Source organism: Cutaneotrichosporon oleaginosum (assembly GCF_008065305.1).
Source record: "Cutaneotrichosporon oleaginosum strain ATCC 20508 chromosome Unknown ATCC20508_contig06, whole genome shotgun sequence".
NCBI lineage: Eukaryota > Fungi > Basidiomycota > Tremellomycetes > Trichosporonales > Trichosporonaceae > Cutaneotrichosporon > Cutaneotrichosporon oleaginosum.
Window position 1 is genome coordinate 673,686 of NW_027072175.1, and position 14,790 is coordinate 688,475.

The following is a 14,790-nucleotide window of genomic DNA, read 5'->3' on the forward strand; positions in this document are numbered from 1 at the left end:
CAGCGGGGCCGAAGGCGGTGGCTTACGCTGATGGAGTCGGTCAAATGATGAGAGGTGAACCCCGCGTCTGTCCAGCAGGTTACGCGGGGAGCTCGTCAAGATGAAGTCGTGAAGAGTCGTGAAGATGCGGAGAGAGTGAGCAGCAGCGCGGGGAGGATGAGTGTTGTTGTTTAGTCAAGTGCGGAGACGATCCCGGATAAAAATCAGTCGCACTGAGCCTGTTCGTGGCTCGCGCTGCTCGACGCGATCTGTGCGCGCCTTGCGCATGTGGCGCGCGCCGAGCACGCTGAAGCGCCCCGAGCGTCCGCCGCAGCGCAGAGCGCAGGCCCGAGGCTGGACGCTGGAAGCCATGCAAAAGTGAAAGTAAACGCGATCCCGATGGCGTCCACGCGTGTCCACTCTGCCCAAATTGGCCTGGCCTGGAGGTGACTACGACGGCAAAGATATTTATGCGCATCCGCCTTAACTGCGTTTTTGGGATGAGAGGAACATTCCTGACACGCTCCGCAATTCCGCATAGCGGGTTTTGGGTCAGGGCGAGTCTGCGCGCCTGCGCAGCGGGCTAGGCTCATGCAGGCTCTTGGATCATTGAGGCTCACTACTGTAGTTCACATGAGGAGAAGCCATTTAGTGGCGGGGGGAGGAGACCCGGGCAACCCGTGGCGCGCCGGTTTCAGGGGGACCGGGGGAAAAGACTGGGCACGACCCGTGGCACGCGCCTTGTTGCGTCCTCTTTCCATCACGCTATTCACAATCCCTTGTCTTGTCTCCCTCTTTCATCCCTCTCCATGCTCACGACATGCACTCGCTCTCCTCTGTCCCCCACGCCGAGCAGCCAAGCGTGGCGCACGCCTTGTATGCCTTGGCACAGCCTTATACTGTACAGTATGCCACCGACAAGCTACAAGCTACAAGCTACAAGACGGCGGCGGCCTTGATGTTCCATCTACTAACGCATTGACCTCACCATCCCCTCGTGTCTCTCTTTCTCTCTTAGCGCTTGGGCCCATCCCGACTGCCGTCCTCACATCCCCGAGCAACTCTACCCTCCCAGCTCCCAGATCCACTACGGCCCGCCATTCCACACGCTCCACACGCTCTTCCCCTTGTCACACTACTCACGCTCATTCCCCGCCCCGCCGCCGCCGCCGCCCTTCGCTCGGACCACTCTAGTCCACAATGCAGCCCTACCCCTTCACCCAGCCCGGACAGCAGGGCCAACCCCACCCCCGCCTCCAGTCCAACCCACCGTCGTACTCGTCCTCGTCCTCGCGCCCTCTTCCACCTCAACACTCCTCCTACTCTTCCGCCAACTCACTCTCTCTCAACCGCGAGCCGCACAATCGTTCCACCCTAGTCACTCCTTCACAACGTCCCGGCGACGCTTACGCCTCCCACCCGCCGAGCCAGCGGCCCTCACCTCCCTCCTCCTCACCGTCCTACCGCTCCTCCCCTTCCTCCAACCTCCCCTCCGCGTCGCCCAGTATGATGCCCTCCGGCGGCGTCCAGCCAGGTGGCTACTTTAACGCTCCCTTCTCCGGCACTCAGCGACAGCCTACTTACCCCCCTTCGAACGCCCCGTCCTACAGCGACAGCGGCTATCATGACTACACGGCCGACTATCATGGCCGCAACGACGACGACTTTGAAACCAAGAGCTACAACTCGCATACACACCTCAACACGGGCGGCGCGCACAAGGAGTATGGGGTCGGCGCTGTCGTCCCCAGCGTCAACTTTGCCCCGCCAGCCCCCATCGGTCGCGAGCAGTACCCTCCGTCCCCGAGTCTGTTGGGCTACCCGCCCCCTGCTCCCGCCCACCAGCTGCCGACGACGCCGAGCTTTTCGGGTTCGAGCCACTGGCACAACGTGCGTAACCAGCTGCTCGCCCGCCGTGTCGTCAAGCAAATCCCGCTCTTCAACGGAAACCTCGTCATGGACGTGCCCGTGCCCAAGGGTGTCGTCCCGGCCAGCACGGGTGCCGTTGGCGCCGAGCCCGGCGAAATGGAGAAGCTGCGATACAGCGCCGCGACATGCGACCCAGACGAGTTTACGCGCCGCAAATTCCACCTCCGCCAATATCTGTACGGGCGCCGGACTGAGCTGTTCGTGAGTTACGGTGTTGAAGAAGGCGCACTGTGGCCTTTATTGGTGGCGGTGGCTGCATTCCAGCGCTCCACTCTCCTCATCTAGCCCTTACGCCTCTCCCGCCGCCACTTTCGCTCACCCAGATCGTCATGACCATGTACAACGAGGACTCGATCCTGCTGCTGCGCACGCTCAACGCGGTCATCAAGAACATTGCGCACCTGTGCTCGAGGACACGGTCCAAGACATGGGGGCAGGGCTCGTGGCGCAAGGTTGTCGTGTGCATCGTCGCCGACGGCCGAAACAAGTGTGATCCCCGTGTCCTCAAGGTCCTCCAGCTTATGGGCGTGTACGCCGAGGGTGTCGCCAAAGACACGGTTGCAGGCAAGGAGGTGCAGGCGCACATTTACGAGTATACCACACAGGTTGTCGTTAGCGAGACGGGCGAGGTTGGCTTTGGCGCCGTGCCAATCCAAGTCATATTCTGTCTCAAGGAGTGAGTTTGTGCGTTAGTTCCACTGACTCCAGAACAAACAAGAAGAAGCTCAACTCGCACCGCTGGTTCTTCAACGCCTTCGGCCCTCAGGTCAAGCCCAACGTGAGCACTTGAAGTGACCCGTGGCTGACAACAGGTGTGCGTCCTCCTCGACGTCGGTACGAAACCCTCCGGCACCAGTCTGTACGAGCTGTACAAGTGCTTCGAGAAGCACGCCAACGTCGGCGGCGCCTGTGGAGAGATCTACGCCGACTCGGGCAAGTGGGGCCGGTACCTGCTCAACCCGATTGTCGCTGGCCAGAACTTTGAGTATAAGATGTCCAACATTCTCGACAAGCCGTTCGAGTCCGTGTTCGGCTTCATCTCGGTGCTGCCCGGTGCCTTCTCGGCCTACCGCTACGCGGCTGTGGCCAACCATCCCGACGGCACCGGGCCACTCGCGTCCTACTTCCACGGCGAGAAAATGAACGAGCCCGGCGCTGAGGCGTCCATCTTTGACCGGAACATGTTCCTCGCCGAGGACCGTATTCTCGCTTTCGAGATCGTCACGAAGAAGAAGGCAAAATGGCGTCTGCAGTACGTCAAGAGCGCCAAGGCCGGTACCGATGTGCCCTCGGGTGTGCCCGAGTTCATCTCGCAGCGCCGCCGTTGGCTGAACGGTTCGATCTTTGCGTCCTTCTTCTCGCTCTACTCGTTCTGGCGTGTGTGGACGTCCGGGCACAACATTATTCGCAAGTTTGCGCTCATGATCCTCACGTTCTACAACTTGGTCAATCTCCTGTTCAACTGGCTTTCCATCTCGTCCTACTACCTCGCCTTCTACTTCCTGCTCCAGTCGTCAGTTTCCTCCGAGAAGGATCCTTTCTGGGGTGCGGGTGACGAGATCTTCCAGGTCTTCAACAAGGTGTACATTGCTATTCTGTAAGTGTCGCAATCTGCCTCGCTGACATCAGCTTTATCGTCCTCGTCTGTTCGCTGGGTAACCGCCCGCAGGGCTCGAAGTGGATGTACACTGGCTGGTGCGTGACATGCGAGGCCCCGCTGACCGCAGTATCTTGCTGTTCGCAGTGTGCCAAGGCATCCTGCTCTACTGTGCCGGCTGGACGGTATACCAGACCGTCCCGCACACCGCAGAGGGCTGGACGAACCTGGATGAGCTCTTCTCGAACCGCACGTTCCTCGACCTCGCCATGTCGCTCATGGCGACCTACGGTCTCTACCTCATCTCGTCGCTCATGTACCTCGAGCCGTGGCACATGTTCACCTCGTTCATCCAGTACCTGTTCCTGCTTCCATCGTACGTCAACATTCTGCTCATCTACGCCTTCTGCAACCTGCACGATGTGTCGTGGGGCACCAAGGGCGACAACGGTGCGGCCAAAGACTTGGGACAAGCGAAGAAGGTGAAGAACGACGACGGCGAAGAGGCACTCGAAGTCGCCCTGCCCACGCGGCAGGAGGACGTCGAAGCGTTGTGGCAGCAGGCGCGCGCCGAGATCCGCATCCCGCCAAAGGAAGTCAAGGAAAAGCGCGACCCGGAAACCAAGCGCTCAGACTGTACGTGCGCGTCGCCGCCATCGCTGACACCCAGCCGACCGCAACTTCCGCACAAACGTCGTCCTCATGTTCCTCGGCAGCAACATGGTCATCATTCTCCTCTTCACGTCCAGCGCGTTCACAGGCTGGATCTCCCAACACTTTGCCGAAGCCACCTCGGGCACCTTCAACCCCTACCTCGTGCGTCTCGCTGCACGTCGCCCAGCTCACCCCAGACCGTCATCTTCTACGCCGTCCTCTTCCTCAGCGCAATGCGCTTCATCGGCTGCACGCTGTACCTCATCTTCCGCATCTTTGGATTCTAGGTGGCGCGGGCGCCACCGGTTTGCTAGGCTTCGATACCCGCTAGACATTGTACCAGTGTATTGCATGCGCAGGGCGCACCTACTTGGGCGTAGCACTTCTGCCAGGGCGCCACGTGCGGAGCGTCGAAGAGGTGTTCATAAATGTGAGTGACACACACACCACAACGTGAGCTGCGCCATACATGCCTGGTACCACTCTACTGCGCCTTGACACGCGGCCTCGTCGGCCACCCGCCGGCCTCCCTCTGCGCCGTCTCCGCCTGCTCCGTGACGTCCGCCACAATCTCCCTAATAGCGCGCAGCTCGTCGCCGCCACCCTCCGCGTCGAGGGGCACAAACTCGCGCCCAAACGTCTTCGCGAAGCGGGGCACGAGCGCGTCCGCGCAATCCGCGACGCTCGGCCCGCGCTTCCCCTGCCGCTCGAGAAGCTGCGCGACGCTCACGGCCCGCACGTCCGTCAACCCGCACGCGGTCACGAGGTCGAACCACGGCACGGGCTCGGGCGTAATGTTCATCGCGAAGCCGTGCGACGTGATCCGGTGTCGGAGATGTATGCCGATGGACGCGAGCTGGGGTTAGCGTCCGGCCTTCCGCCGCGCTCCGGACCTTCCGGACCCTCCGGACCCTCCGGCCGTCGCACATACCTTCTCATCGCGCCCGTGGAACACGCCGACATGCCCGTCCTCGTGCGGCGCGACAACGGGCAAGCCCAGGTCTTCGGCGTATTCACGCAGCAGGGACTGGAGGTACTCGACGTAGCACCGCGTCGGGGTGCCCATCGCCGTGAGGTCGAGGATGGGGTAGCCCACGATCTGCCCGGGACCGTGGTACGTCACCTGGCCCCCGCGCTTCGTGATGTAGAAGCCCGCGCCGACGTCCTGCACCTTCTCTTCTTCCGGGTGCAGCGTGTCGGGGTTCGGCGAGTTGTCGCGCCGGCCTGTGGTATATGTTGGTGTGTGTTCTGGGGTGAGCGCGGAGCGAGCGCAGCGGGTGGAGCACGCGTCGGAGGGACGGCGTGGGGTGAGAAAGGGGGAGGGGGGAGGGGACGAGGGGAGGGGGAGGAAGACGAGCAAGGCGCTCTGGGACCGCAGAGGTCACCCGCAGCGGCACTTACCAAGCAGGAACATCACGTCTTGCGCCGAGCTCTCGCCGCGCTCCCGCCGCTGCAGCCGACCTTCGATGACGCGGTGCTGCAGCTCCAGGCCTTGAGGATAGGGCAGCGGCGTGCGGAACACATGGTACCGCACGGGGGGGAGGGCGGCGTCTTTCTGCGGCACGGTTTTGGAGGATGTGCCGGGACAGGCTTGGGCCGGGGCGAGGAGGCGGGGCGCAAGCGTGCGCGAGAGGCGGAGCGGGAGGGTGGTGCGCATGTTGATGATGGGGGGAGGGTAAGAGGAGGTGATGGGGCAGATGGAAGAGATCGAAAGGAGCAGCAACTTATCTGGGGAACGAGTGGAGGTGGAGGCGGAGTTCCGTCCGATCGAGAACTCACCGGCCTCAAGTGAGGAATGCAACAGCGTTGGAAATGCAAACATTCCTGCTTGCAGCCCGCTGATGTCCTCATCCGCAATACTCGCCCACTCCCTCCTCGTCATGTCACCACATCGATTGCCCCGCCTCCCTAGTTGCTGCCATCACCACCCCACTATACCCAGTTCGCATACATCACATGGTAACACAACAAGCAAATCAGCAAGAAATATCAGTTGATCTCTGCGGTGCGGCGCGCATCGGCTGAGGTGCGCGCGGAGCGCTCCTCCGCTGCGGGCTCCTCTGGGATCTCGGGGGTGACGCGGAGCGACGCGTCGGCAATGCTTCCACCCGGCGTCTCATGCGTGTGTGTTTGTGACGACGTCGGCGTGTTCGGGCTCAGGACGAGGGTCGACAGGAAAATGTCGTTCATCGGGGTCTGCGCCAGGCTCGCGCTCACGCTCGTGTCCTGTCGGCTGAGGGTGGGGCGCTCCCCAATCGCCATGGGCGTCGCCGTGGCGCGCGACGGTGTGTGCTCGTCCACCTCCGCAGGCGTGCCAGTCCCGCTCATCGCGGGAGTGCCGTCCATGCTGGCGTGCGAGGAGGATGCGTCAATCGGGTCATCGCTCTCGGCGGAGGCGAGGACACCGTTAATGCTCAGTTCGCTGAGAACATCACCTTCCTCCACGGGCTCGGGGCGCTGCGAGCTGGTCGAGTTGCGACGCGAGCGCACAGAGTGTCGCCTGCTCGCGGCATCCCACGCATCCTCGATCTCAACGTCCTCGTCCAAATTCGCGTACGTGCGCTGGAGTCAGCCCCAAGCCAAACCCTAAAGCATACACAAAGGGGACATGAAAAGCCGGGGTGGTGTTGCATCAGAAGCGGGCGAATGCACTTGTAATGGTACACGTGCGAACATGGACTGGCCGTTAGCATGCCCCAAGTACCCTGCTTACGCAATGAAAAGGCTCTGCGCTGGTGCAACAGAGAAGAGGCAAATACAGCAGTCGGTCACAGCGCGGCCCTTGGGCACGACTGAGGGGCCCGCCTGACTGGTCGAGCCTTGCTTCTCGGTCTCGCCCCGCAATGCAGTGAGCTGTTTGATCGCCTTCTTGCTGTGGATTAGCCAATGGTCCGATGCCGAAACCGAAAAGCTCACTTAAACTCCGATGCGCCACGCTGTTGCCACTCGCGGCCGACCTCGACGCGCATTTTGACGCAGCGGTACATCTCCTCGGCGCCACCCTGATAGTCGACGCCCAGCTGAAGCACATCACCGTCCTTGAGCAGCTGCGGTCTACTCTGGACGTTGGGGCTCGACAAACGGATATGGTTCAGGAACGTGCCCGAGGAACTCGCCGTGTCTCTGATGTAGAACTTGCCTCCAGGTTCGCACCAAATCTCTGCGTGTGACCGTGAAACGACCTTGCTTCGGAATGCGGCGCGAGGGGAGAGCAAGTCCCCTCCGCCGCCCCCAACAATAGGGACATGTGCGGCGGCAGCAGCGGCAGCAGCTGCGGGGGCTAGAACGTTGGTGCCCGCCGCCCCTGCTACCTCTGAAGACGCCCCCTCGCCCAAGGGCGTAGCGTTCACAGCGGCGGCGGCCGCTTGTGCCTCAGCAACGGCTGCCTGTTGTACGCGGTCGGTAAAGCGGCCAATCTTCATGAGAAGCGGGGGCGCGCGCCCGTTTACGAGAGGGCCCGGGGTTGAGACACTGGCCGCGGCGACAGAAGGCACAATGCCTGGGGGCACGTGCATGACGCCCAACTCGCGCTGGACGGGCTCAAAGGAGAAGGAGCGGTTGGTCTCTAGGACGGGCACGAGGCGGATGCGGTGAGTACGCCTAAGCGCGGGGTCGATAGGGGGCAGATCGACCGTTTGCGGCGTAGCAGGCGACGAGACTGTGCGTGCCACTGGGTCTAGTGGGTTGGGCGCCTCGACGGTTGGGGATGCGACCCGGCCTCTAACGGCGCCAGTGATGGAGTTGGTCACGCTGGCAGCGCGTGTGCGTCCACGCATAAAGCTCCCGAGGAAGGAGGAGCGCGGGGAGGTCGGCGCGCCTGGACGCTCGTGGGTACGCGAGGGAGCGGGAGGGCTGCTGGTCCTGTCGGCTGACGTTGCGCGGCCGCCAGCCAACATGCTTGCTGCGGGCATTGCCATTTCGTGAGCAGGAAGAGAGGAGTGACTGCGAGGCATAGTGTGAATATGAGCACGTTGAGGAGGATGTGGGTGATGGTGGGCATGGTGAGTGGGAGCGAGGCGAGGGTGGAAGATGTCTGTCAGCATGGCGGCGGTGATGAGGGAGGAAATGGTGGGCTGCGCGAGAATGGGAGGATATTGTTGGTGCGAGAGGGGGGCGGGGCGGAGGCGAGGGGAGCAATGGGGGGTGGGGAGAGGGCGACATGTCTGTGGAGGGAATTGTACGAGGGCGTTGACGAGAGGGAGGGGAAGAAGAATGTGTAGGAGTCGCGAGCGGAGGCTGGGAAGTGCGCTGGCGGCCTGGCGGGTGGCTCGTGCCCTTGCGTGTTGGGGGGGGGGGGGGGGGGGGGGGGGATGGGTACGTACCTCTATGAAAGATAGAGGGGTGCGCAGCGTGAGAGAATGAGCGAGTAGAGTAGGAGCGACAATGAGCAAGACAAGAGAGACGATGAGGAAGGAGAAGAGGGTGATGGCGAAATGGCGATGTGTGGGGGGGAGTGAACCACGCGATTGTCTCGAGGCCCCACTTGTCCCGCAGGTAAACGAGCCACCTCCGGCCCGGCCCGGCCTAATCCCCCTTAGGGATGGGCTATTCTGATTTGTTAATGGGCATGCGCAGATTAATGCCAAGCCTTCTGCACCTATCACACCCCATTCTCATCCCGCATATCCCTCATTCTCATCCCTCATCTTGTCCCCCATCCTCCCCCATCTTGCTGCGCTCTCCTTGATTTACTGTACTGTACGCAGCAGCTGAGCAGCATGAGCAGGCGAACAGGATGAACGATACAAAGCGGTGGGAGTCGAGACGTCACCTCTTGCCCAACCAGCCCGTACATCCGGCCACACCAGCACATCATGTGACCCCCATGGGGCTCATCGCTATCGAATGCATTCTACATCCTTCATCACTCATCCATCAGTCTTCCATCCTCTCCATCACCCATCACTCGTTGATCGCCGCGCGGCCTCGGCATCTCCATGCGCAGCTTGGAAAAGCCAAGGATCCCAGGCGATGCCGGCTAAACCTGACACGTGGATGTGGGGTCTCCACAATGGGGGAGGTGGAGGTCCTCCATCGCGTTGGTCGCGACCAAGCGATCGTCAGACGACTGACGTCCAAAGATCCAAGCAATCGAACAGCGATCACGAGATCACGATCTACAGATCTACAACGCCTCCCGCCGTCGCCGATCGCCACTTCGGAGATATCAAGACGAGTCGCGAGCTGACGCCCCGGAGCCCGGATGCCGACGAAGGATACACTCTCGCTGATAGCTGGCGGCTGGCTGCTGACTGGCGATGCCGGGCGCAGATCTGGGCGTAGTTCACCACGCCACGCCCCGCACTCTCTGACGCTGATGCCAACACGGAAGAACCGAGCGTCGCCACTTCTTCCGCCCTCGGCGCGGTTTCGGCGTCGACGTCAACACGCCCGCCGCGAACACGAAGAGGCTAGAGCGTCTGCCGCGTACGCGCTTCCGAGCGGCACAAGGAACGGCGGAAGCGGAAGCAGACGGCTGGACATGCTCATGTCCATGTCGCAATCTACAGAGCGGCCGATCCGCCCGACAGCCTACAGGCCCTTGATAAGACCGGGCCGCCAGCCCTAGCTTGCTCCCCCTCTAATCCTCATCTCCTCTCTACTTCTGCTCATCTATTCTCCCCCGCCAACCATGGCCGCCGTCGACGGAAGCCACCGCCACGCACACGCACACGCGCACGCGCACGCGCACAGACGCGCCGCCAACGAGCATAGGCACCACCTGCTCCGCCTGTCGCCACTGCACCTCCCCACAATCTCGGAGGAGCGGCTCTCGCGCTCTTCGCTCTCGCTCTCGCTCTCGCACCCGCCCTCGCCGTCGCTCTCGCATCGCCGCGCCAGAAAACCCGAGTGGCCATGGGACTCGGACGACGAAGAATACATCGAAAATGCACCGCTGCACACCGACGCGCACGAGCGCCTCGGCTGGGAGATTGCCGAGTACCGCGAACGCCTGCACCTGGGCACGTCGGCGGACGAAGACGAAGACGAGGACGCGGACGAAGCGCTCGACCAGGCGTGCGATTTGGCCTACGCGTCTAGCGTAGGCCGCTCCACCCCCGGCGGCCGCGGGACGCCGACGATCCGCATCACCCCGCCGCCAGCAAGCACGCCGCCGCCCACACACCGGCGCGATCATACCCCGCGCGCGATCGGCGGCGATCGCCCCGTCCCCGTCCGCCCCGTCACGCCGCTAGACTTGGGCGCGTCAGCACTCGAGCGCGCGGACGCGACGCTCGCGCGCCTCGCGCACCACCCTTCCCCCCCCGTAATCCACCCGACGCCGCTGCTGTGGTCCCGCCTCGACTCGCCGAGCACGCCCGCGGCCTCCGCCCCGAGCCTGCCGCCATGCCCGTCCCCCTCGTCGGGGTCCACGCACAGCCTCACGCCGTCGCAATCCGTCTCGTCCGGCCGCTCGCCGTGGCATTTCCTCCCGGCGCTGCTGTACGGCGCGCCCTCACCCTCGCGCTCGCCGGCGCCGGCGCCGGCGCCCTCGCCGTTCGAGTGGGACTCGCCCTCGCCCCGCTTCTCCCCCGCCCCCGCGTTCGGGGAGTGGCGCGACTGGGGCGAGGGCGCGGGCAGCGCGCCCGCCCCCCCGCCGATGCACGTCATCTCCCCCTTCTCGCCCCGCTTCACGGAGGACCTCGCGCCGCCCAGCATGGGGCGTAGTGCCCGCGCGTCACCCGAGATCCAGCTCCGCGACCCGCCCTCCCCTCTGCGGCCCCGCTTCTCGGATCCCGAGGACTGGTACAGCGCCCACTCGGGGTCGTTTGGCGTCGACGTGCAGCGCCGCAGCGTCGATGTGCAGGCTATTGCGGAGTGGAGACTCGATGTGTTCGAGGAGGGCGGGGGGTGGAGTGCGGGCGTGGGAGAGGCGCGGGGCGATGCAGGCGCTGGCGCGGGCGCGCATGGCGCGTCGAGTGCACGGCGCGCTTCGAGCCCCGGAAGGCCTGTCGGCATTAGCGAGCGCGGTCAGCAGAGCAGGGAAGGGTGACCGGAATGTAGGATCCATGTACTGCGTAGCATAGCCTCATAATCAGCATCTAGACCAAGTCACTACTTGTTACCGGTAGCCGCCGTAGTTCTGCGGCTGACCGTATTGGTGAGGCGGCTGGCCGTATTGTTGAGCCGGTGGTTGCTGCCCGTACTGAGGCTGCGGCGGCTGGCCGTACTGTTGCTGCCCGTACTGTGGCTGCTGGGGAGGCTGGCCATACTGTGGCTGCTGGCTTGGAGGGGCATACCCTCCGTAGCTTGGTCGCTGGGGCGGCGCCGGGTACGGCGAGGCCGGCGACTGTGCAGGGGGCGACGAGTATCCTGCGTACCCTCCATACGATGGTTGCTGAGCTGGCGGCGGGGACGGCGACGAGTACCCGCTGGGAGGGGGATACGAAGGGCGCGAGGGCGGCGGCGGTGGTGGGTATGCCGACTGGCCAAAGGAGGCGGGCGGCGCATACGGCGACGATGCGTTCTGGCTGGGAGGGGACGGGTATTGGCTACGCGCGGGCGGGTATGGTGCCTGCGCCGACGACGAGTACTGCCGCTGCGGCTGAGGCGGTGGGGGCGCAGGGTACGGGGAGCCGCTGGGCGCGCTAGGGAACGAGGGATACGAGGGCTTTGCGGGCGGCGAGGGGGCGGACGGAGCGCCGTAGGACTTGGGCGGCGAGGAGGGGCGAGGGGCCGAGGTCGGGGCGGTGCTGAATGCGCTTGGGAGGGAAGAGAGGGAGCCGAAGTCGTACGGGTTGGTTGGTGACTGCGGTTTTGGCGGCGACGAATAGCTCGAGCCTAGAGAGAGGCCAGCGAGCTGGGACGACAGGCCGGGCGCCGGGGGTGGTAGAGGTGGGGACGCCGAGCTGGACGTCGAGCGCACGCTGCCGCCGATGCGATTGCGCATCTCGATGTCGCTGACCATCTTGTTGCGCTCGCTGTCGCGAGCCCCCAAGAACGAGCGGATCTCGCGGCGCAGATCGGCAAGGACGGCGTCGATTGAGGTGTAGAAGGCCTCGGCGCGGGCGAGGCCGTCAACAACTTCTGCGTGGGAGGCGCCTGCGCGCTGCAGTCGCCGTTCCCAGTTCTTCACCCGTGCTGCCTTCTCCTTTGCGCCGCGGTTGCGCTCACGAACGCCTCGCCCGCGCTCGACCCGCTGCACGATACTCTCGAGCTCGGTCGTCAGAGTCTTGCACGCGCTCAAGGCGGATCCCAGACGGCTCTGGTACGGCCGGAACTTCTCGAGCTCGGCCGCGAAAAGCTGCGGCTCGACGTTGCTGCTGCGCCGGTTCAGAAGAAGCAGGTTGGACACGTCGTCACTCTGAATCTTCAGCTTGAGATCCTTGAGCACCTCGTCGCGCTCCTTCCGGATCTTGGAGAGGCGGTCGAGCTTGTCTCCAGCCTCCTTGGCCGCCGAGCGCAGCGCCTCTGCCTCCGCCGCATCGAGTCGCGGCCGTGCCTGCTCCTCGTCGGCGAGATCGAGGAGGCTCTCGCCCGGCGCAGGTTTGACCGTCTCCGTCTTGCCCAGCGCCACGTCCTTAGCCTGAGCTCTCAGTGCTTCAGGACCCGCCTGCAACACAGCCATGTCAGGCTGTATTTCAGCCCACAGCTTGGCGAGCTGTGCATCGCTCGACGCCGCGTTCGAGATGGCCGAGAGGTTCGCGGTGATTGTCTGCCGGAACGAGGCGGTCTGCTGCCCGCTCGGCGACTGCGTAAAGTTTGGGGCGTACTTGGCGCGTGCGCGCTCACACTCTCGGCTCTCATTGTCAAGCTGGCCAGAGAGCTCTTGCAGCTCGCGCTCAACGCGCTGCCGTTCGCCCTCGATCTTACGTACACGCGCGTCCGTCGATCCCGAGCGCTGGATGTCGCCAGCCATGCGCACGACGTCAGAGGACACCTCAACGTCCGCGTCCGCGTCGTCGCCGTCGGCCATTCTGCGCCACGCGTTCACGGCAGCCGGCAGACCGAGATGTTCGAGCGCAGCACGCACTTCCCCCTCAGAGAGCTCGACGCGCTCGACTTCCGCGCGCACTAGCTTCGCCTTCTCCTCCGAGTACACCGACGCCGATTCGTGAACGGCGAGCGGGATGAGACGGGCAAAGATGTCCGGCCCGATGAGCTTGGACACATCTGGGTTCTGGTACACCTCCTGGATGACGACTGGCGTGGCAGCTGGAAGCTTGTCGATAGGCGGGAGGGCCGCCTCGGAGGGCAGCACATCGTGGTAGATGAGATCGTTGTCCCTTATGGCCTGCTTCTTTTCCTCATCGACGACAGCGGCGTGCGCCTTGGCTATCTCGACGATGGACGTGCCCGCGTCGTTGGGGAGCGTGGGCTCGTTGCCAGAGTCCAGCTGGCACGCAAATCCCTGGGCAATGCGCACCGCGTCCTTGGCGTCCTCGTCGGCCTTCTTGAACCGCACGAGCGCTGTGCCGTGCTTGCCACTGGCCGAGTCGGCCTTGCCCTTTTGGTACTGTGCGATGGAGGAGAAGAGCTTGGCCTTGGCCTCAATGAGGCGCATCCACGTCCGGTCGAACACGCCCTTGCCCATGAACTCTTTGATTTCGTCCGAGAGCGCAGTGTACATTGTCGCGAGCTGGTTGGCCGTGCGCGCGATGAGCCCCGCCGCCTTCTTCTCGTCCACGAGCTTCTCCATAAACACTTCGGTTGCCTGTGCGAGGGAGAGGTTGATGAGAAGATGCACAACATCTCGGCTCAGATCGGTCGAGGGGGCGTGGAGGAAGTTCTCGTTGATGTAGGTCAGCATGCCGGCGGTAGCGCGGCAGTTGAAGTATGCTCGCTTGAGGCCTTCGGGGTCGGCGCGGGACTGTGAAGCAGCTAGAGAGGAGAGTACGCTGGCGAGGAGGTGAATGATGGAAGCCTTCTCAAAGGCGAGGGAGGTTTGGGTAGTAAGCTTGTTCGTAAAAGCGTCATGCCTGGTGTTAACGGCCCCGCGAGCACGGGTGGAAATGATGACAAACGTGATTGTCGTCGGTGTGGAGGGTCGCGGAGAGGCCGAGCGGGAACAAGACAACGGGCATGCGCCAGCCGTTATGAAATTGTGGGAGGCCACACGAGACACGCGAGACTCCAAGCTAACTCACCACGCAAAGGACACCTTGACCTCGGCGAACCGCAGCTCGAGCAGCTCAAGCTGGCCGAAGTACTTGTAGAGGAGGTCGCGCGCAGTCGTGTCGGACCCAGCGCCGCGGACTGCATCCTGCCTGCATCGCTGGAGAGTGGCGATCTCCTCCGCGTACGAGTCAGGCGACTCGCCGAACGAATGCGCAATCGTCGACCGGATCGGGCCAGCCCAGTCGGCGTCGGTTGTCGTCTTGCGCGGGATGGAGATGAGGGGGGATTGGTGGGCCATGGTGCGGGAACAGAAGCGCCACTGGCGCGAGACGAGAGAGGGGGGCTCGCAACGGGGGTGGAAACGGAGCGTTCAGAACCAGTTGAAAGGCTGGGACGTAGAGGAGATCGAAGAAGAGGATGAGACGCTCGTGATGAGGGCGATGCAGCGGCGACGTGCGTAGTTGCACTCTCAGCTTCACATTGCATGACGCAGCGGTCGGCCTAGGCGGGAGCAAAATCGCGTGGCCTCGGACTTGGCCACCTTGAACATTGCATCCTCGGCCGACACTTTG

At 63.6% G+C, this 14,790-nt stretch overlaps 6 protein-coding genes across 6 annotated transcripts; 3 read left to right on the forward strand and 3 right to left on the reverse strand.

Annotated features, from left to right (window-relative positions):
* Window positions 1-1,488: 1,488 nt before the first annotated feature.
* Window positions 1,489-4,446, forward strand: COLE_06699 (uncharacterized protein; the record flags this gene model as incomplete). Its single annotated transcript, XM_018420307.1, has 8 exons — window positions 1,489-2,109; window positions 2,232-2,584; window positions 2,617-2,686; window positions 2,721-3,505; window positions 3,538-3,603; window positions 3,636-4,141; window positions 4,176-4,321; window positions 4,357-4,446. The coding sequence occupies 8 exons, from the start codon at window positions 1,489-1,491 to the stop codon at window positions 4,444-4,446; spliced, it is 2,637 nt and encodes an 878-aa protein (XP_018279898.1).
* A 197-nt stretch (window positions 4,447-4,643) lies between these two features.
* COLE_06700 (uncharacterized protein) lies at window positions 4,644-5,816 on the reverse strand (the record flags this gene model as incomplete). Its single annotated transcript, XM_018422791.2, has 3 exons — window positions 4,644-5,015; window positions 5,091-5,407; window positions 5,561-5,816. The coding sequence occupies 3 exons, from the start codon at window positions 5,814-5,816 to the stop codon at window positions 4,644-4,646; spliced, it is 945 nt and encodes a 314-aa protein (XP_018279897.1).
* A 332-nt stretch (window positions 5,817-6,148) lies between these two features.
* COLE_06701 (uncharacterized protein) lies at window positions 6,149-8,076 on the reverse strand (the record flags this gene model as incomplete). The annotated part of the gene is made up of 4 exons (XM_018425298.1): window positions 6,149-6,721; window positions 6,757-6,838; window positions 6,873-7,031; window positions 7,076-8,076. The coding sequence occupies 4 exons, from the start codon at window positions 8,074-8,076 to the stop codon at window positions 6,149-6,151; spliced, it is 1,815 nt and encodes a 604-aa protein (XP_018279896.1).
* Window positions 8,077-8,894: 818 nt separating this feature from the next.
* COLE_06702 (uncharacterized protein) lies at window positions 8,895-9,347 on the forward strand (the record flags this gene model as incomplete). The annotated part of the gene is made up of 1 exon (XM_018427226.2): window positions 8,895-9,347. One exon carries the CDS (start codon window positions 8,895-8,897, stop codon window positions 9,345-9,347), a length of 453 nt encoding a protein of 150 aa, XP_018279895.1.
* Window positions 9,348-9,791: 444 nt separating this feature from the next.
* COLE_06703 (uncharacterized protein) lies at window positions 9,792-11,153 on the forward strand (the record flags this gene model as incomplete). The annotated part of the gene is made up of 1 exon (XM_018426577.1): window positions 9,792-11,153. One exon carries the CDS (start codon window positions 9,792-9,794, stop codon window positions 11,151-11,153), a length of 1,362 nt encoding a protein of 453 aa, XP_018279894.1.
* A 69-nt stretch (window positions 11,154-11,222) lies between these two features.
* COLE_06704 (uncharacterized protein) lies at window positions 11,223-14,516 on the reverse strand (the record flags this gene model as incomplete). The annotated part of the gene is made up of 2 exons (XM_018425977.2): window positions 11,223-14,079; window positions 14,248-14,516. 2 exons carry the CDS (start codon window positions 14,514-14,516, stop codon window positions 11,223-11,225), a joined length of 3,126 nt encoding a protein of 1,041 aa, XP_018279893.1.
* Between the last annotated feature and the right edge of the window lie 274 nt (window positions 14,517-14,790).